General features: G+C 41.6%; 2 protein-coding genes across 5 annotated transcripts in view; one reads left to right on the top strand and one right to left on the bottom strand.

Moving 5' to 3' along the window:
* The window catches only part of PTPN14 (protein tyrosine phosphatase non-receptor type 14), a 206,031-nt gene that overhangs the window by 166,089 nt on the left and 18,277 nt on the right, over positions 1 to 21,665 (bottom strand). The window contains exon 1 of one of the 4 annotated variants that reach the window (XM_063672224.1): positions 18,658 to 18,969. The exons of 2 other annotated variants lie outside the window; for them this stretch is intronic. The gene's annotated coding sequence lies outside the window, so the exon portion shown is untranslated. Of the gene's footprint in view, positions 1 to 18,476; positions 18,499 to 18,657; positions 18,970 to 21,665 lie in introns of those variants that run through there. One more of the 4 variants, XM_063672225.1, reaches the window with a different exon arrangement.
* LOC129035096 (keratin, type I cytoskeletal 18-like) lies at positions 4,654 to 20,725 on the top strand. Its single transcript, XM_054485228.1, is given in 3 exon segments — positions 4,654 to 4,751; positions 19,581 to 20,010; positions 20,012 to 20,725. Coding segments are annotated over 3 exon segments (1,242 nt in total).

Here is a 21,665-nt window from a genome sequence, read left to right as displayed (position 1 = left end):
CATTTATATGAACTATCTAAAGTAGTCAAGTTCATGGAAACAGAGCAGAATGGGGGTTACCAGGGGCTGAGGGCAGGAGAAAATGGAGAGGTGTTGTTTAATGGGTAGAGTTTCAGTTTTGCAAGATGAAAATTTCTGGATATCTGCAGCACAACTAATGAGCTGCACACTTAAAAAATTTTATGTGTTTTTCACTACAACGTTTTTAGATGCTAAAAAATATACATATTATTTTTTGAGACAGCATCTCGCTCTGCTGCCCAGGCTAGAGTGCAGTAATGCAATCTTGGCTCACTGCAACCTCTCTCTCCAGGCTCAAGCAATCCTCCCACCTCAGCCTCTCAAGTAGCTGGGACCACAGGCGCACATCATCATGCCCGGTTAATTTTTGTGTTTTTTTGTAGAGACAAGTTTTTGCCATGTTGGCCAGGCTGGTCTTGAACTCCTAGACTCATGCGATCTGCCCACCTCAGCCTCCCAAAATACTGAGATTACAGGCATGAGCTACCGCATCCAGCCAAAAAATAAGTTTTTAAATCAATTTTAAAATCCCCACCAAGAATCCTGGTCCAAACACCAATTCAAACTAGAAGGATGTAACCTTTGAAGTACATATGGTCTATATACTTAGCTGAAAAATGAAAAATGATCTGGTCTGGGATAGGAAGCAGCAGAAAAACCTAAAAGGTAGTTTGGGGAAGCAGTAGAAAAGTTGGAAACTGGCCGCCTGTAAGTGTAATGCAGTCCACAAATATTCATTCAATCATCTGTTCAACAAACAAGTACTTAATACCTACTATGTGCCAAGCACTGTTCTAGATGCTGTGCAAGTGGCAGTAAACAAAACAGATTTAAGACCCTGCTTACAATCTGATGTTTGTTTGGCTCAGTGTTCTTTAAAAATTTGAACACGTTGCCACCATTTAAACATCAAAATATCTCACATAAAAATACTGATTTCCATTAGCTCTTCAAAAAAAAAAAAAATCTGATAGCACTGGCCTGAACTTCAGCCCAGGCACAATTATCTAGGACTTAACTGACTACCCTCATTGACAGGGCAAGCATTCTCTTCTTGGCCACAGTCCCACCACTCTCTGTGTGCTACGGGTGTGCTTTACTCATTTACTCTTCCTGCCTAGCCCCGTAGGCATTAGGATTTTTAACCTGCATTCCATCTTGTGCCTGGGCTTCCAAGTCAGATTTCACAAAGTTCGAATCCCACATCTGTTACTGCTAGCTATGTCAGTTGAGCTATATTTTTTCTGTCTCGGTTTCTCGATCGGTAAAATGGGGGCAATAATAATGGTATCTGTTTCATAGCATTGTCATAAAGATTAAATGAGATAATGTGTGCAAGGTGTGTAGCACAGTACTTGGCAAAAGTCGATTCTCATTAAATTCCTGATATTTTTATTATTTTTGGTTGTTGTGTTATTACTCTTGTTCACCATCACCATCATTAGAACCAGCAGCAGCAGCAGGATTGCAAGAAAAATACTTAAAATAGGGACAGAATTTCAGGACCTGCCCAATTGTGAAAGGTCCCCTTCTTGTACCATTCCTCCCCCTCCCTCAATTTTCCTTTTTTCTCTCCTTGTCTTTTTTTAAATCCAGGATAATTTTGAAAGTTGACTCAGTTAACTCCAGGGGGTCTTTTATCATCTGGATGCTCCCAGGCTACAAATTCCAGAGCAGCGGGCAGAGTCAACATATAACCTCAGGGGGCAAAATTAACAGTCTGAGGTAGTCCTCAAACAGGATAAAACACCCTATTTTAAAGGCAATAAACCTAGTGCTTGAAAGCCCTCAAACGCTCTACAAAGATATCATGAAGCAACGACTATGATTTTAAGACATGCCGCATGTATGGGTCCTACCGATGCATAAGAATTGCTCTGGGCCACTCACCCACCATCCTTTAGACGCAGCATTTGAGGGAAGATTTTCCAAATTTGCCATATAGACTTAGAGCAGTCCTCGATGGATAGGAAAGTATGAACCAGTGGTTTTACAACTGAAAAGACACCAGGGAATTTGTAAAGGTGCAGATTCCCAGCAGATTCCCAGACTCTCTCTACTAGACAGTCTGATTCCCTGAGCCTGGGGTCCCCCTCGATGGTGCCGGTGCCTGAGTTTTAATGTGCTCCCGGGCAGGCGGGCGGGGCTGACTCAGGCAGTCCCCACACTACTGAAAATAATACTGAGGAGGTATGCCAACTCCTCCATCATCCGAACAAGCCTTCACCCCATGACCCCAGCTCAAACCACTTTGTGCAGCACCACACATTTAAGGCTGCAAAAGAGACTTGCAGTGTGCCCTCCAGTCCTTCCTCTTTAAAAGGGAACTAAGAACTGTTGAGAGAATTGAACAAAGCAGAGAATCTGAGAGCCCCTAAACCCAGCGTGTGGACCAGAGCAGGCACTGGAGGCATCGGTACAAGTCACATACTAAGCAGAACTTTGTTCGGTCGCCTGGCAGCTCCTCTCCTGTAGCCAACAATAAACAAGCATCCATCTCTCTCCATCATCCACTGCCATGACTGAGCAGGACTAACAGTAAGAACAGAAATTCTTCCTCCTATTACATCTTCTAAATAAATCAAATGGCAACGGAGCCCAGGGAATGGCAGCTTTTCCATGCCTTTTGACCAGTCAACTATCAATAAATCAGGAGAAAAATCCCTCCGTAAGCAGAAAAAAGCCTTATTTCAGTGATTAAAAGACAATGAAAAATTTACACATTAGTTAATGGAGTTTTTAAAAACTGAGTTCAGCATTTGGGAGAAAAAATACTCTTAGATGTAAAAGTATCCACTAGTCACTTTTTTTTTTTTTTTTAATGATAATATGTCTATCTTCCTGCCAGCACCACACTCTTTTGTTTACTGGAGATTTGTAGTGAGTTTTGAAATTAGAAAAGGTGAGTCTTCCTATTTTTTTTCAAGATTGTTTGACTACTAAGGGTATATTGTAATTCTATATATATTTTAGGATCAGCTTCTCTATTTAAGAAAAAAAAATAAGCCAGTAGGGTTTTAGTAAAGATTGCACTGAATCTATATATTGCTTTGTGTAGTGCTATCATGTTAATAATAGCTTCCAATTCATAAGTAGGGAATATCTTTTCATTTATTTAAATCTGATATTTCTGTCATTGATGTTTTGTGGTTTTTCAGTGTGCCTCCTTGGAGAAATTTGTTTCTAAATATTTCAACATTTTTAGTGCTATTGCAACAGGAATTGTTTTCTGAATTTCTTCTTAGCATTCTTTATTGCTAGCATAAAAACAAATGATTCTCAAATGTGAAAAAAAGAAAAAAAAAACTGAGTTCAGGATACTTACTGAATTTTTAATCCCATAAAAGGGATTTTCCTTTCTACTTCCTTCTCTTGAGAAACATCTTGCTATTTCACTGACCCTGGAAAAGTTACCTTTGGCAAAGTACAATTTTCCTGGAAAAACTGCAATTGGGCTGATATTCTCAGTTAGGCCTGCTATATCTGATAAAGAGCTTTGTACTCAACTTTTCAAAGCTCTTAATACCTAGGTATAATTTCCTGCACTTCTCTTTCGAAAACATAAAAGCAGGAAGTACACCTCCACCTCACCCCAGAGGAGCTAGATTAACCCTGCCACTGCCAGGTTCTCAAGAAAATTTCTCTGTATTGGCACCTGCATAGCTGATGAGCCCAATATTAAAAGAAAAACAAATTTTTGCTTCTACAGTGTCTTCACCCTTCCTTTTTTCACAGTTGAAGCCACACTATTGAAGGGGCATGAATAATTTCTCTACGATGTCTTGTGTGTTTTGGTTTTGTTTTCAATGCCAACAACGCAAGAGGCCAAGGTACCATATACGAATTGAAAAGTAATTCACAGCCCTTCAGAGTATCCTTTGCAAGGATGGCAGTGACCAGTGAGAGACATTGCTGTCCCCACTGAAATATATTTTAAAAAGTCATCACTGTGCAATGTATGCTGGGCTGATATGACATCTGCCAGAAAGCTAGCATTCCTATAAAAGTGGACAGTTTATTAAGATATGTTGACTTTCCTGCTGGACATCATTCTTGCCAGATTAGCACCAGAGCAAAACAAACACAAAATGTGGCTGGTAAAGTTTGTTTGAAGTTACCTACTACTAAAAGCTTACCGCGGCAATACATAGTACTACCAGGACTGTAAATATTTATTTTCCTTGGGAATAGATTCAAAGGAAATAGAAAGGCAGTGTTTGTTTGAAAACACTGGATTAATTTTGATATTAAAAAAAAACTCAGAGAGGCAGGCAGGTGCTAAGTGTTCCACCTAGGGAAATTCTAATCTTTACAAACAGAAAAGGCACACACATTCCTTTGCTACTATCATATCCCCACTTGATAGCAATTCCTGTTCCCCACCCCACCCCACTCCACCTACGCTACGCACCAGGCATACTCCTCCTGGCTTCTGGAATATGCCTTGAACTTTAAGGCACCTGCTCTCCTCTCTCACAGTTCATGTTCCCTCTTTCCTCCTGGAGAAATTCTTTCTCATCTTCCCGCAAATATGTCCTATCCATCCTTCCAGGCCCAGCTATCTCCTCCTCTCCTAAGGCTGTCACCTGCCATCCAGTTAAATGTAATCGGTCCTACCTCTAAGCCTTTACAATGTCGTGTCCACATCTTTCACAGGGCAATCGCCAGCCCTGCACAGCTACCTCCTTCTGCCTCAAGGACACGGTCACCTCCATTTCTGTGAAGGCATGGTCAGTGTACTATAAAATTTCCCCATAAATAAACTTTATGTATGTATGACAAACTGCATGATATGTCTTCCTTTCTGAAATAATTACTGCATCAAAACTTAAGGATCCTAAATGGAGAAGGGAAAAGCCTTCAAGTATGTCTCCTTGGCACACTAACCACGAAGGTTAAGATTAACTCAAGACAAAGTGCACACTGAATCTAAAGGAGCTTGAGATGGTACTGCTAGGTCAACTCACCAAATTTAATGAGCATAATATTTAAAAAAAAAAAAAAAGAAAGAAAAAACCTAAAGTAAGAAATACCGAAAAATCTAATCATAGCACTAGCCAGAGGCCATAAATGAAAATATGCAGGAACACATCAGCAAAGTGAAACTTACCTTTCTTCTGAGATGACATGGAAAGAAAAATATAACTGGAGGCAGGAGGAGTAGGGAGGGAAAGGGACCCTTCCCTAGTCCCTCTAGACTACAGAAAGCTTTATATCCGTGATCCGAGGCAGGCGGATTGCTTGAGCTCAGGAGTTTGAGACCAGCCTGGCCAACATACCGAAACTGTGTCTCTATAAAAAATACAAAAATTATCCAGGAGTGGTGGCACGTGCCTGTAATCCCAGCTACTCTAGAGGCTAAGGTGGGAGGATCACTTGAGCCTGGGAGGCGCGGGTTGCAGTGAGCCAAGATCGTGCCACTGCACTCCAGCCTGGGTGACAGAGACTCGATCTCTAAAGATAAAATAAAATATAGAAAGCTTATAATATAAAGACCTCTAAAGAAGGTACTTAAAATATAAAAAACTTATAAAATCCTCCCCAGAAGGAACAATGTGTTGGTATCTTTTCATAACCCCTCAGCTACCATATTTATTTCACCTAGCACATGGTAAACAATAAACGTTTGCCAAAAGATTGAACGGGGTACTGTATCCGAAAATCCATCATGGATGGGATGGATTTCTCTTCCCGAGGATAAAATTATTGTTTTGGAGAGGAAGGAAAAACACATCATGTAAAAATGTCAGAGATATTTCTACCCAACTAAAATACGACACCAATATATCCAAACCACTACTCTCTATTCACCACTACTAATAAAAGAAACTCCCTAACCAGATTCAGAAACAGCCCTTTTAGAATCTGACAAATGATATCCCCAGAATGACAATACTTTATTTCACATCTTCATTTCATTAAGGTCATTAAGCATATTAAATGTTACATTACATAAAATATTCCAAATATAGGCTTTTGTCTTGAAGAGTATTATCCTCTATTATCCACTGTGGTAGATGATCTATTTCACAAAGAACGAAAAACAGTAGATAATGACCAAGGAATTTATTCATACAGAGAGGATGAGACTTCAAAAATGAACTTCCTCTGGGTTCTCTTGAGCCCAAGGACTGAAACCATCTAAAATCCCACTAGGCAGATGGGTTGGCTGGGTGCAAGTGGGACAGAACAAGGAAGGGGTACAGTTACCCTATTATTTGTGCTACTTCTAAATACAACAGCTATTCACTTTATTTTAGATAAAGTTATATTCAGCTAAACTGAAACAAAAAAAGAGGTAAAATTAAGTAACTACTCTACCCAAAAAAAAGTCTTTACGTTCAGGCAGCAAGATAAATAAATGTTAGTTTGAGGAAAATGTCCTAAGAATATCTGCCTTGTGTTCTGTTTTATATTTTAGGTATGTTGGCTTTAAACTAATTTCCTAGATAATTTGATCATTGCCTTTAATTAAAAAGAACAAAACGAAACAGGCCAGGCACAGTAGCTCATGCCTGTAAATCCTAGCACTTTGGGAGTCCAAGGCAAGCAGATCACCTGAGGTCAGGAGTTCAAGACCAGCCTGGCCAACATGGTGAAACCCCACCTCCACTAAAAATACAAAATCAGCCAGGCATGGTGGTGGGCACCTGTAATCTCAGCTACTTGGGAGGCTGAGGCAGGAGAATTGCTTGAACCTGGGAGATGGAGGTTGCAGTGAGCTGAGATCATGCCACTGCACTCCAGCCTGGGTGACAGAGCAAGACTCTGTCTCAAAAAACAAAACAAAACTAAACTCAAGAATCAAGAGGGAAGCACCTTTATACAGCATTGCATTCCTCTATCAAAGCCCTCACCACTCCAAAAATGATCTGATTGAGTCTGTTCCCCCACCCTTATCTCCAACTAGAAGCACCTTATTTATTTTCAGAGTTCCTGCCCCATACTTGCAACACAGTGAGTTCTCAATAATGCTTGCTGGTCCATAATATACTGAAGTAACTTCCTAATATACATTGATACATTCCAGGGACGGTTTCAGATACTAAAGCACTCTTATTTGTACAGCAGGCTAACACCAAATTATTCTTATTTATTTGTTAAACCAATCCTGCCTAGCCTTCTGCTAGGTGATAGATAATCATTTGCATATACTGTTTTTTGAGTAGCATATTACATGAAAGTTCTTTCAAATTAATCTGGATTATTAATATTCACAAAGAGTTTTAACCCTCCCACCCCATGAAATCTTTTATTCAAAATATAAGCAAGCAGGCTGGGTGCCGTGGCTCACGCTTGTCATCCTAGCACTTTGGGAGGCCAAGGGGGGCAGATGGCTTTGGCGCAGGAGTTCAAAACCACCTGGGCAACAAAGAAAGTTCTGTCTCTACAAAAAATAAAAAATTAGCTGGGCATGGTGGCTAGCGCCTATAGTACCAGCTACTTGGGAGGGTGAGGTGGGAGGATCCCTTGAGCCCACGGGGTTCAAGGCTGCAGTAAGCTATGATCGTGCCACTGCACTCCAGCCTGAGTGACAGAGCAAAACCCTGTCTCAGAAAAAAAAAAAAAAAAAAATATATATATATATATATATATATATATGCAGAACAGTCAGGTATGAATCAGTCTGTCTGCCCCTCATTTGGTAGAGATGCAATGAGAAAATGAACTACAACTAAGCCGGCAATGACTACTGACCCCAGAGCTTACTATGTGGCAGGCTTTCTTGAGGAGAAAAGGTTATGAACATCTTATCCAAAGAAACTGTCCTCTTTTCTTTCTTTTGATTCTCTACAAACTACATCTAAACCAATAAATATATAGTAACAATAAAAATGACAAAACTGAGAAGGTTTTAGAATGCTTTTGTTTTAAATTAGACTGTGGTAAGCAATGGAATCAAGTCGTCAACTCCAGCATAACAGATACAACACTAAGAATGGTGGAACAGAAGTTTTGATTCAAGAAAGTTACACAAAAAGAAGAATTTTCAGCAAAACAGAATTTAAATACTTCAGGATGCCTGGAATCTAAAAGAAAATGTCAAGTAGTTCAGCAGCAGGTGGGAACAGAAAGGGCCTCATTACATTCCTCATCAAACTCACCCATGGCCACTGCACTGATGGCCATCTCTCCACGGTGGGAAGAGAGGAGCAGGCTAAATGCAATCTACAGGCCCCCTCCAGTCCCTGCTTTTACTGTTCTGCATGCCCCATATACTTTCCTCCATCACTCTGACTTGTTGAGTTTATTGGGATCAGTCTTGTGATTAAGTGCCTTGTAAATAAATACAAAACATTTCACCAGTTCACTCAAATGTTTTACTGCCTGACCTCCTGCTTGGAGGTTACACATGGAGCTGATGAAAAGAATGTCATAAGCATTCTTTTCTACCCACCTGGACTAAATTGTTATTTACCCCAGGCCAGTGTCTCTTTAAAGAAGCTAAAATTGCCTTCCTTCTTTCTGTATCACTGGGGTAAATAAAACAGATTCACAATGCCTAACAGCTCCACATGTCATTTCACAGAAGGCATTTGAGGGAAAAAGAGTCATCTGTTTTCCTAAGTAGAAAATGAAATTTATCTTTGGAGAAATAACAGTTTCTTTAAAGGAAGCTCAATGCAATTTAAAAAACAAAAACACGTTTTCTTGAAAACACATGAACAGTGAGAGATCCATGGCCCACATGGCATGTTAATCGCTTTATAAAAATATTTCTCCTATAAATGCATACACGAGTATGTTGTTTTCATAAAGTACTTGACAGCCCCTTAGTTAATGGCAAAAAGGACTTCTCAGCTACCCGCTCTAGCTAAGGTATAGAAAAGAGCCTTCTGATATAATATTACATCCAATTAAAACGGCAGATCCCTTCTTTGAGAGAAAAAGACGTATAAATACTAAATATGACAGTATAAACAAACAGAAACAAGAAAGAACAGCCGGGCGTGGTGGCTCACGCCTGTAATCCCAGCACTTCGGGAGACCAAAATAGGTGGATCACCTGAGGTCAGGAGTTTGAAACCAGCCTGGCTAACATGGTGAAACCCCATTTCTACTAAAAAATACAAAAAATTAGGTGGGCGTGGTGGTGTGCGCCTGTAATTCCAGCTACTCAGGAGGCTGAGACAAGAGAACCGCCTGAACCCGGGAGGCGGAGGTTGCAGTGAGCCGAGATAGTGCCACTGCACTCCAGCTTGGGCAACAAGAGCGAAGCTCCAACTCAAAACACACACACACACGAACGAAAGAACTAGAAGAGTTCAATAAGAAAAATGACTAAAGGTAGGCAAATACGCAGTTAGGAAAAGTATGGGCAGAACTGATGCAGCACGTCCCCCAGTTGTTTGTCAGAAGGTACCTAAAACCATGTTTCATAAGATTTTTTTTTTTACTTAATCTGCAACAAAATATAAATCTGAAGCTTTTGTTTTTGTTTTTTTTTTTTTTGAGATGGAGTCTCACTCTGTTGCCCAGGCTGGAGGGCAGTGGCACGATCTCGGCTCACTGCAACCTCCGCTTCCCAGGTTCAAGCAGTTCTCCTGTCTCAGCCTCCCTAGTAGCTGGAATTAGAGGTGTGCACCATCATACTCGGCTAATTTTTGTATTTTTAGTAGAGACAGAGTTTCGCCATGTTGGCCAGGCTGGTCTTGAACTCCTGGCCTCAAGTGATCTGCCCGCCTCAGCCTCCCAAAGTGCTGAGATTACAGGTGTGAACCACTATGTCCGGCTTGAAGCTTCTTATATCATCTTTTCCCCACAACTATGAGAGATTTCATACCAGTAATGTAGCATCTTAAGGATCAAAAGTAGCTTCAATGGAATATGGAAACCTTCGGCAAGTTTGGAAGTTGGTACAATCACTACCAAAGTAAGCTTCGATTAAACTAATATCTCGTTTTCAAAAACAGTAACTTGCAAAATGGCCAGTCAACAAACAGCTAATTCAACTCAAATAACTATCGGTGTTCAGAAAAGGAACAAGCAGGATACAAACATCCAAGCCCGCAGAACGTAACCACTAAATATATATGCAATACATCTTTTCTATCAGGTTCTGAAACAAATTTGCTGTCCTAATTATATTCAGTTTAAACCAGCGTAAAAAACAGTTAACATTCATTGAGCCTACACCAAATGGTGGTAAGTGGAGGAGGTTGCTGAGAAGTGCAGTTAACCAATTCAAGGCCATTGTAAATAAAGGACAAGAAAAGTGAAAATGAAGACCACCAGAAGGCAAAAACAAAGACCGCAAGCAGTAAAAGCTTTACTTATAAACAAAAGACAACCAATTGTGAAAATAAATGCCATGGTGTTTTAAATGACTTAATGTGGGCAACTCCTTGTTTAAGACGGCATAAAATTGCAGGTGATATCAATTACATTTAAAATGCTGGCAAGATAAGACTGAGGAGAAAGAAGGCAGTCACTCGGCCTATTCAGAAGCCGAGATCTTTTGAAATTGCAGTGGTGATGAGAAGCTGACTACAGACCAAAATAATGAAAATTATTCTCACTCCCAAGACTCAATCACATTTAGTGAGGCACCTAAGGTTATGGGAGATTGATGTGCTATTCATCCTTGGACAATCCTTACATTGTCACAATATAGGATCTACAAGGACAGGCCAGATCCATCTTTACAGAGGCAGTGCCCTTGAACCTGGCATCCCGAGGTCAACACAGTCTCTCACAGAAACACATCCACTTCCCCGCATAGCCCCATATCATCCCATTTTTCTTATATACCTCTTATTGGAAGTCCTTCCTAACCAAGAATGGACCCAGAGCAATCTGTCATGCACTGCATGACAACATCTCAATTAATGACAGACCACATACACGACAGTGGCCCCAGAAGATTATAATACCATATTTTTCCTGTGCTCTTTCTATGTTTCAATACACAGATACTTACCATTATGTTACAACTGTCTACAGTATTCAGTACAGTAACATGCTATACAGGTCTGTAGCCTAGGAGCAATAGGCTACAGCATCTAGCCTAGGTGTGTAGTAGGCTCTACCATCTAGGTTTGTGTAAATATATTCTATAATGTTTGCTCAACGACTAAATTGCCTAATGAGTCAATTCTCAGAACATACCCCCTTGTTAAGCAACCACAGATTTGACAACTAGGGGCCCTGAGTATAGTTTCAGTGACCCCACTTCTGGGGGTATCCGGGCTGCTGGCCCCAGGAGTACTGGCCACCGCCACAAAGCCTGGAGTCTCTCTTCCTCCTCCTGCTGTGGCTGACCAGGATCCTTGAGTTCCTGTCACTGAACACTAGGGCTGGGAATCTCTTTTTGCACTGAAATAGTATTTGAGAGTAACCAGATTTTTTTTTTTTTTTTTTTTTTTTGAGATGGAGTCTTGCTCTGTCACCCAGGCTGGAGTGCAGTGGTGCAATCACGGCTCACTGCAACCTCTGCCTCCTGGGTTCAAGTGATTCTCCTGCCTCAGCCTCCCAAGTAGCTGGGATTATAGGCATGCACCAACACGCCTGGCTAATTTTTGTATTTTTAGTAGAGACGGGGTTTCACCATGTTGGCCAGGCTGGTCTCAAACTCCTCACCTTGGGTGATATACCTGCCTTGGCCTCCCAAAGTGCTGGGATTACAGGCGTGAGCCACCATGTCCGGCTGACTAGACTTTATAGTATGCTACATAAGAGGCAAGAAGGCTTTTGCCAGACAGCTGAGAACTAAAGCACCAATTTTCACATCGTTCTATAAGAAAATCAATTCCTCATTGCAAGCTGATTTACAAGTTTTTGAAACTACTTCTATATGAAGTGGGCCTAGAAGAGGAAACAGTATGCATGTATCAAGGCAGTAAAAGTGAAGAGGGCTGGGCGTGGTGGCTCATGCCTGTAATCCCAGCTACTTGGGAGGCTGAGACAGTAGGATTGCTTGAGTCCAGGAGTTGAAGACCAGCCTGGGCAAAAAAACAAGACTCTGTCTCTAACAAAAATGTAAAAATTAACTAGGCAGGATGCTGCGCACCTGTAGTCCCAGCTCCTTGAAAGGCTAAGGCAAGAGGATCCCTTGAGCCCAGGAGGTCAAGGCTGCAGTGGGCTATGATTGTGCCACTGCATTCCAGCCCGGACAACAAAGAGAGAACCTATCTCTTAAGAAAAGGGGGGAGGGCAGGTGGAGAAGGATTCAAAATATAATAGGATCAATGGAAAGACAACATATCTCCTGTGAAATTTATTTTTTCAGACTATGCTCCTCTCCAGCAACCTCTAACATATCAGCTATGGCTTCCCATTTCAAAATCCTTCACCCACCTCCCAATCTTCTCTTTTCTCTCTTGTCTATCACATCCTGTTCTCTAGAGATTTCCAGCCCAGAATTTGAAACACCCCAAATGTCTCAAATTATTTCAAAATAAGTTATGAAACTTTCAAAACAAATTAATGTAGTAAGTGTACACTATAAAGGAATCTGCCGTGGAGCGTGTCAGGAAACCTAAAACCCTGGAGATCATGTTGCAATTCCAAAAAGGAAGCAAAATACAGCTCAGGAGAGGCCAAGGAGGTATATACGTAACATATAGCAGTCCCACAAACACTTTAAAGAACTACACAGAATCAGCACTAAATCTCTGCGAAGATTCAGAAGTCGGTGCCAGCACTGTGACAGAAGGCAATGTTTTGCAGAGGGCAGTGGAGGTACAACAGAATATGTATCTTTTTCCACGGTGGAGCAAAACTTCGGCTAAATTCTACTAAACCTCTTACCCCAACCACTTCCAACCTCTGACAGGACACTTTTCTAAAATGATCCCAACAATCCTGGTGAACCTCTGAAAATATATCCAAACAAAATTAATTGTAATGTAAACAAATGTAAAAACAAGTATACTGCATACATTATAGTCCCATTTCTCATGGGAAGGGTCAGCTGCGAATGCTAAGATCATTCAAATAACATGAATTATCACTGCAAAACAAAAGTTTAAATTTACTATTTAAATTTGCTACTTGAATCTTTCCTAGACAAAAACAAACCTGGCAACTAGTTTCTTCTGAAGAGTAAACAGCACAGAAGTTTCCTCTTTCACTCTGACCGCAAATTCAACCACAGAGTTAAAACAGAAAGTTTTCTAGAATTCATGAATCTGTACAGAGGTGTTCAGCTGGGAACCTTAGGAATCACATTCTACTAGATCAACTAAGTCAACAAAGACAAAGAAACTGAGTCATGGGTGGCTAAGTAACTTGCCTAAAACCAAAATAGCTAATTAGTGACTTGGGACTCAGGTTTCTGAAATTCCACAGGCGTGCACTTTCCACTAGACCACATGGGTGAGGATGGGGGATGGTAGGAGAAGGTGCAAAAATTCAAAATGGACTTGGCCCGTTACACATCTGCCCAGAGTAGTTTCATCTTACATGGCCTAAGGGACTCTCAAGGAACAAGCTAGAGTCAACTTTTTTTTTTTTTTTTTTTAAGACGGAGGCTTGCGCTGTCGCCCAGGCTAGAGTGCAGTGGCATGATCTCGGCTCGCTGCAGCCCCTGTCTCCTGGGTTCCAGCGATTCTCCTGCCTCAGCCTCCTGGGTAGCTGGGATTACAGGCACACACCACCACGCCCAGCTAATTTTTGTATTTTTAGTAGACACGGGTTTTCACCAAGTTGGCCAGGCTGGTCTCGAACTCCTGACTTCAGGTGATCCTCCTGCTTCCACCTCCCAAAGAGCTGGGATTACAGGCGTGAGCCGCCACGCCCGGCCAAGCTAGAGTCACTTCTAATGGTGCCTGGGTAGCGTTTTTAGACAATAAAGTGACTAACATTAATTTGGAGTCAGAGTATACACATACCAACAGTAATTCAAATATCATTCCAAAAGTCAGTATTTGATTTTCTAAAGGTCAGATAGGAATTAAAGGAAAAATGCCATTTGAATATATTCAATTGCCAATAAAATATACACTCCAAGGAGACTGACTACCCTTAGAATCTGTTAAGTAAGGACTCAAGGTCCCCAGACAATTAAAAGAAAAAAAAAAAATAGAAAAAGAGAGAGAGCTCTGGTAGAAAAAAAAAAAAAAAACCAACGGTTCTTAGATCACCACAACCACAGCAATGAAAGGAACCCAAGATTATATCCAAGTACTGACTGGCCCAAACACAGCAGAGAAGAAGAGGCATTCTGATTATCAAAGTGTTTGAAAAATCCAGGTTTAGTTTAGGTTTGAGATGTGGGGAAGAAGTAATGAGACAGAAAAGAGGAAAAAATAGAAAACCAGAAGAGAGGAAAGAAAGTCATTAAGTGGTAAAGAGAGCAGGTGGGCCGTGCGCAGTGGCTCATGCCTGTAATCCCAGCACTTTGGGAGGCCAACACGGGCGGATCACCTGAGGTTGGTAGTTTGAGACCAGCCTGACCAACATTGAGAAACCCTGTCTCTACTAAAAATATAAAATTAGCTGGGCATGGTGGCACATGCCTGTAATCCCAGCTACTGGGTAGGCTGAGTCAGGAGAATCACTTGAACCCAGGAGACAGAGGTTGTGATGAGCCAAGATCACGTCATTGCACTCCAGCCTGGGCAACAAGAGCAAAACTCCGTCTCCAAAAAAAAAAAAAAAAAAAAGAGAGAGCAGGTGATAAGGCGAGAAGGTGCAGATCTCAGAGCCTTGGCAAGAAAGCCCCCGCCTTCAGCAGAGGAAAGCTCCGGTCAAGACATACGCATTAGACCAGATGGTAAAGGACATTTGTAGGTTTCTGTCTGCGTGCAGGCAGAGGTTTCTACAGAATATATTGGGTCTATACTTTTGCTCTCCCTGTTCCAGAACTTGATCTTATGCATTCGATCAGGAGTGACCAATGCCAACTCAGAAATTTATACTGCGAAGCCCTAATTCTCAAGGGGACTCAGCTCATTCTTAACCCAAAAGGCCTAGTATCTGGGGAAATCACTTCAGAATTCAAAAATTCTGAATAAAGGGATTTAATCACCCTAACCATTATAATGAAAGGAGGATAGGCTTGAAGCATGCATCAATAATTCCACTGCCATTTCAGAGTCTTCTCTAAAAATTAATTATATATTTTTTAACAATTTCCTTTTTAGCATTCCTTTCTATTAACCAAAAACTTCTATTGACATAACAGTGTTTCCTCTTACTTCCAAGATTCTGAGCGGTCATGTGGCTAAAACATGGACTGGATCTCAGACTAAGGCAGAAATGCATGCTGAGGAACACATGCCTAGTCAAACACAATGAAGGAGAAAAATCTATAAGGTGGTGGGGAAAGTAGGTAAGCTGAACTTGCAGACTATCAGCCAAATGCAGTCTGGTGGTTTTAAAATGTTTTTCTCTTCATAGCTTTTTTACCAAAAGTCTGTAAGGAACATTTAAGCATCAGTAAGATACACAGAAAGAAGAATGGTTACAATATTGAAAATAGTAACACTGATAAGCACTTCTCTCGACAGCTTCTCTCTAAAGTCACTTCTCTCTAAAGTCAAAAGTTACTGAGCACCTACCAAGGATCAATAATGCAATAAGACACTCTAAGTCATCGATATCTTAATAAATATTTAATATTCATCTATAAAACAAAACAGTGACTAAATACAGCCTTACAAATTATAAAATCTGGCAGTATGTAAACTAGGCAATCCTTGGAAGAGAAGTTTTGGCAACAAAGAACATAAAAATATATATGTTATTTTATTTCATGCATTAAACCTACTCCTGGGAATTCAACCCAAAGGAATAACTGGAAAGAAAAAAAGATACTATATGTACAAAGACGTTAATGGTATTTTATAGTAGTCAAACAAACACCTGAAAATAACCCAAATAGTCAACAAATGGAAATTGTTAATTATAACATACTACTCAATGAGCTATACATCTATTAACATTATAAGTATACTAAGAATATGTGGCAACAGAGAAAAGTGTGACTAAAAAGATAAATGGGAAGAAAAGCAGAAAAAGTATTCTCACAATATATTGCTCTATGTGACTATTATTCTAAATATATGACATGATTACAGTTATATAATTAATAGAAAGTTTAGAAATAATATATAAAAACACAGTGGATATACTTGAGTGGTAGGGTAATAGGTTTTAATATTCTTGAGATACTTTAAGAACTGAGGTATGGGGGCTGGGCGCGGTGGCTCACGCCTCTAATGCCAGCACTTTGGGAGGCCGAGGTGAGCGGATCATTGGAGGTCAGGAATTCAAGACCAGCTTGGCCAATATGGTGAAACCCCGTCTCTACTAAAAATACAAAAATTAGCCAGGTGTGGTGGTATATGCCTATAATCCCAGCTACTCAAGAGATTGAGGCACAAGAATCACTTAAATCTGGGAGGTGGAGGCTGCAGTGAGCTGAGATCGTGCCACTGCACTCCAGCCTGGGTGACAGAGCAAGACGCCATCTCAAAAAAAAAGAATTGAGGTATGGTTGTTTTTAAAAATGGGCTTTAGCTTGATGACACCCACAGCCTATGTAAGTCAAGAAGATGGGGCTGGGTATGGTGGCTCACACCTGTAGTTCTAAGACTTTGGGAGGCCAAGGTGGGAAAATTACTTGAAGCCAGGAGTTTGAGACCAGCCTGGAGAATATAGCAAGATCTTCATCTCTACCAAAAAAAAAAATTAAAAATTAAAAAAGCTGAGGTGGGAGGATCACTTAAGCCCAGGAGTTCGAGGCTGCAGTGAACTATGATCACACCACTATACTCTAGCCTGGGCATGACAGTGTGAGACCCTGTCTCTCTGCCAAAAATAGTCAAGAAGATGGATCCTAATCCCCATGGTCATACATACCTGACCAAAAGTATGTGTTTCAGAGACGAAGGTCTTCAAAGCAGCAGAGTGAAGGAGAAAAGACCATTGGTCACACAGAAGTTGGCTATCTATTTGACAACTGAGTACACTAGCAAAATAGAGCGTGCTGCATAGGTTTTCCTTCTACAGAGACATGGGAGAAATTAACACAGTTTTGGCTACCATCCTCCTTATAAACAACCTCTAATAACTTGTGGACATCAACAAACATGTGCTGGGGACGGTGGCTCATGCCTGTAGTCCCAGCACTTTGGGAGACTGAGGTGGGCAGATCACTTGACGCCAGGAGTTTGAGACCAGCCTGGCCAACATGGCAAAACCCCATCTCTACTAAGAATACAAAAATTAGCCGGGCATGGTGGCACATGCCTGTAGTCTCAACTACTTGGAAGGCTGAAGCATGAGAATTGCTTGAACCTGGAAGGTGAAGGTTGCAGTGAGCCGAAGTGGCACCACTGCACTCCAGCCTGGGCGAAAGAGCGTGTCTCAAAAAAAAAAAAAATACTAACCACTATATGACAATGGATTCTAAAGAACCACAAATTTGCCATATGTTTTAAAAAGCTATTCCTTGCATTGAACATTCACTGTTGGTAATGGATAAACCTCTACTTAAGAAAAACAGAGCTGACTTCAGATACCTTATAGATACAGGTATGTTAAAACAGACTAATAGTCACAGGCCTTCTTAGGTCAACAACTACAACATATTGTCTGTTAATTACCCATCAGCTTAGGCCAGAAGCAGATTTCACTGGTAGGCCAACATTCGGGCTAGGAGGGAAGAAAACAGGAATGGAAGGAAAATGCAAGAGAAAGGAGAAAGTATTAGGGAGTGAACATGGTAACACTAACTCTTTGGGGGCAACACAGTGCAGGGTCCCATAAGTGATCAATCCGTAACCAAAAAGCTCTATAAACCTATAATACTTTTTTTCTTTTCTTTTCTTTTTTTTTTTTCGAGACAGGGTCTCCTTCGGTCACCCAGGCTGGTGTGCATCAGTGGTGGGATCTCAGCTTACAGCAACCTCTGCCTCCAAGGCTCAAGCAATCCTCCCACCTCAGTCTCCAAAGAAGCTGGGACTACAGGGGTGCACCACCATGCCTGGCTACTTTTTGTATTTTTTGTAGAGATGGGGTTTCACCACGTTGCCCAGACCGGTCTCGAACTCCTGGGCTCAAGCAATCCACCCACATTGACCTCCCAAAGTGCTGGGATCGCAGGCATGCACCATGACGCCTGGCCCTATAATATGTTTTACACCCTTAGCCTCAACTCTTCCAAAATAAATAATTCATTGAAGGAGGATATATTCCAAAGATAAGCACTCCTTTTGTTGTCAAAACTATTAGCAGTTTACGAAAATATTTACGACGAGCATGATAACCTTTAAGAGTTCAGTAGTAACCTAGTTTTTATAAATTCAGCCAAGATATCTAACAATTCAATATAAACAAGCACCCTATTTTACTGCACTAATTTTTTAAAGCTTTTACTCTGTAATTACTTAACTTCTATATTAATATAAAACATCCTCATTCCCATTTACTCTGAACCTCAGTACCAACTTTTCCTCAAATATTTACCTCCTAAAAAATCAAAACTTCATAAACAAACGGGTCCTTACCTTTCAAAAGAAATTTGCAATGAATTCCAGGGAGACTCATATAAAATGAACTGAAATTGAAATAAAATCCATTCCAGGAAAAAAAATCCAAAGACTTTCATAGCAAATCTATTCAAGTTCACATTTCTTCAACACTAATCCAAGTCTTAATAGTCACATCATTAATACTCTTAATACTCACATTTTTAACATTCTGCCACCAGCAACTACTACTGTTCAAATAAACTCTGGTTCACACACTGATGTCTGCTTCACACATCAACTTGCTTCTCCCACACTTGCACTTGCTTCCCACAGAGCTGTAACAATTTCTTACAAGTTTTACCAGGCTGTGTCCCAAAATAAAGAGAATGGATTCTTCCGTTCTGAGGATTTTTGACATTTCTCCGCCAAATGAGGGAGGAGGCATTTGCACTCCAACAGTAGTTTCAAGACCCAACTATCATTTCCAAAACCCATCTCTACAACCCAGCCTAACACACACACACACACACACACACACACACACACACACACACATTCTCTGCCTATTCTGCCAATGGACTCTGAATTGAGTGGCCTGAAGATTTCTCGCATCTGCCCTGCAAGTCTTCTTGCCCCTGATGTGAAGTCTCAGAGCCTTAAATGAGGAACTATAACCCAGGATATTTATGGGTCTGTCTAGACACCATTATTTCTGAGCAGATGCCAAAGACAAGTGTAACAGCAGGCAACATGACACTTGTAAGTTAAACCAAATGAGGGGATACAGTCAGTAATAAAAAGCTTTCATTTACAGTTTGTGGGGGGAAAGCTGTAGGAAAGACCAGTTCTTATGTTTCAGGTGGTATTTTGTATGTAAACCATATGGCAATAGGCAATTCTGAAAACCATGAATTAAAGCCATCCAATATTAGGCAACAGGGCAATAAATAAATTCCCTCCTAAGACTTTAAAATATGAAACAAAACTCAGCAATCTGAGCAGGTTTGACCACTTGTTCAATTCTGTAGTGATAATTACTATGATTTGATTGAGATAAAAGTTATAAAACCTTGTATCAAGTATGTTTTGTTTTTACTTTTCACTGTCTTATTTTAATGTCAGAATAAATATGTATTGAAGTAGTAGTATACTGAGGTCGTTGGCAAAGCCTGGGTCCTGTCCTCTCGCTCTCTTCCCCAGACAGCATGAGTTTCACCACTTGCTCCAACTTCTCCACCAATTACTGGTCCCTGGGCTCCGTCCAGCCGCCCAGCTGGTCAACAGCATGGCCAGGGTCTATGCAAGTGCCAGGGGCTCTAGTTTCCAGATCTCCATGTCCTGCTCCACCAGCTTCTGGGATGGCTTGGGGTCCCAGGGCCTGGCCACAGGGATGGCTGGGGGTCTGGCAGGAATAGGAGGCATCCAGAACGAGAAGGAGACCATGCAAAGCCTGAAAGACCGCCTGGCCTCCTACCTGGACAGACTGAGGAGCCTGGAGATCGAGAACTGGAGGCTAGAGAGCAAAATCTGGGAGCACCTGGAGAAGAAGGGACCCCAGGTCAGAGACTGGGGGCCATTACTTCAAGATCATCGAGGACCTGAGGGCTCGGATCTTAGCAAATACTGTGGACAATGCCTGCATCGTTCTGCAGATTGACAATGCCCATCTTGCTGCTGATGACTTTAGAGTCAAGTATGAGACAGACTCTCACGTGCCAGTCTGTGGAGAGCAGCATTATGGGCTCTGCAAGGTCACTGATGACACCAATGTCACTTGGCTGCAGCTGGAGACAGAGATCGAGGCTCTCAAGGAGGAGCTCCTCTTCATGAAGAACCAAGAAGATGAACTAAAAGACCTACGAGCCCAGATTGCCAGCTCTGGGTTGACCATGGAGGTAGATGCCCCCAAATCTCAGGACCTCGCCAAGATCATGGCAGACATCTGGGCCCAATATGACGAGCTGGCTCGGAAGAACCGAGAGGAGCTGGACAAGTGCTGGTCTCAGCGGAATGAGGAGAGCACCACAGTGGTCACCACGCAGTCCGCCGAGGTTGGAGCTGCTGAGATGACGCTCACGGAAGCTGGGACGTACAGTCCAGTCCTTGGGGATCGACCTGGACTCCATGAAAAATCTGAAGGCCAGCTTGGAGAACAGCCCAAGGGAGGTGGAGGTCCGCTACACCCTGCAGATGGAGCAGCTCAACGGGATCCTGCTGCACCTGGCGTCGGAGCTGGCCCAGACCCAGGAAGAGGGGCGACACCAGGCCCGGGAGTGCCCTGCTGAACATCAAGGTCAAGCTGGAGGCTAGGATCACCACCTACCGCTGCCTGCTGGAAGATGGTGAGGACTTCAATCCTCAATCTTGGTGATGGACAGCAGCAACTCTATGAAAACCATTCAAAAGACCACCACCTGCCGCAAAGTGAGTGGCAAAGTGGTGTCTCAGACCAACACACTAAAGTTCTGAGACATTAAGCCAGCAGAAGCAGGGTACCCTTTGGGGAGCAGGAGGCCAATAAAAAGTTCACGGGTTTAAGAAAAAAAAAAAAAGGCCGGGCGTGGTGGCTCACACCTGTAATCCCAGCACTTTGGGAGGCCCAGGCGGACGGATCACGAGGTCAGGAAATCGAGACGATCCTGGCTAACACGCTGAAACCCCGTCTCTACTAAAAATACAAAAACAAAAAATTAGCGGGGTGTGGTGGCGAGCGCCTGTAGTCCCAACTACTCCGGAGACTGAGGCGGGAGAATGGCGTGAGCTGGGGAGGCGGAGCTTGCAGTGAGCCGAGATCACGCCACTGCACTCCAGCCTGGGAGACAGAGTGAGACTCAGTCTCAAAAAACAAAAAAAAAACAGAAAAAAAGTAGTATACTGAGAAAAATATAGGGCCAAGAAAACAAGGAGGATGAAAATGAGTTGTTTTTTTTTTGTATTTTTTAATGACTTTCAAACAAGCTAAGAAAATTATAAGTGTCTCTTGTTTTACTCAATGTAATAGATCAATAACAATATAATTAGTTCTAAATTTTTTTAATACCATCATTCGTAATTACAAAAATTAAATGGTAAGCAATTATGAAATTAACAAAATGAAAATTTCAAAACCCAGCACTAGCAGGATGTGAGGAAAGTTGTAAACTTAAAGATTGACGATGGTGCTATAAGCTGACAGTTTTTCCAGGGAGCAATCTGGCCATATGTAACAAGATCTACAAGCAATTC

Source organism: Pongo pygmaeus, chromosome 1, assembly GCF_028885625.2.
Source record: "Pongo pygmaeus isolate AG05252 chromosome 1, NHGRI_mPonPyg2-v2.0_pri, whole genome shotgun sequence".
Taxonomy (NCBI): domain Eukaryota; kingdom Metazoa; phylum Chordata; class Mammalia; order Primates; family Hominidae; genus Pongo; species Pongo pygmaeus.
Note: the sequence above shows the minus strand (reverse complement) of the source record. Positions and strands in the feature narration are given on the sequence as shown.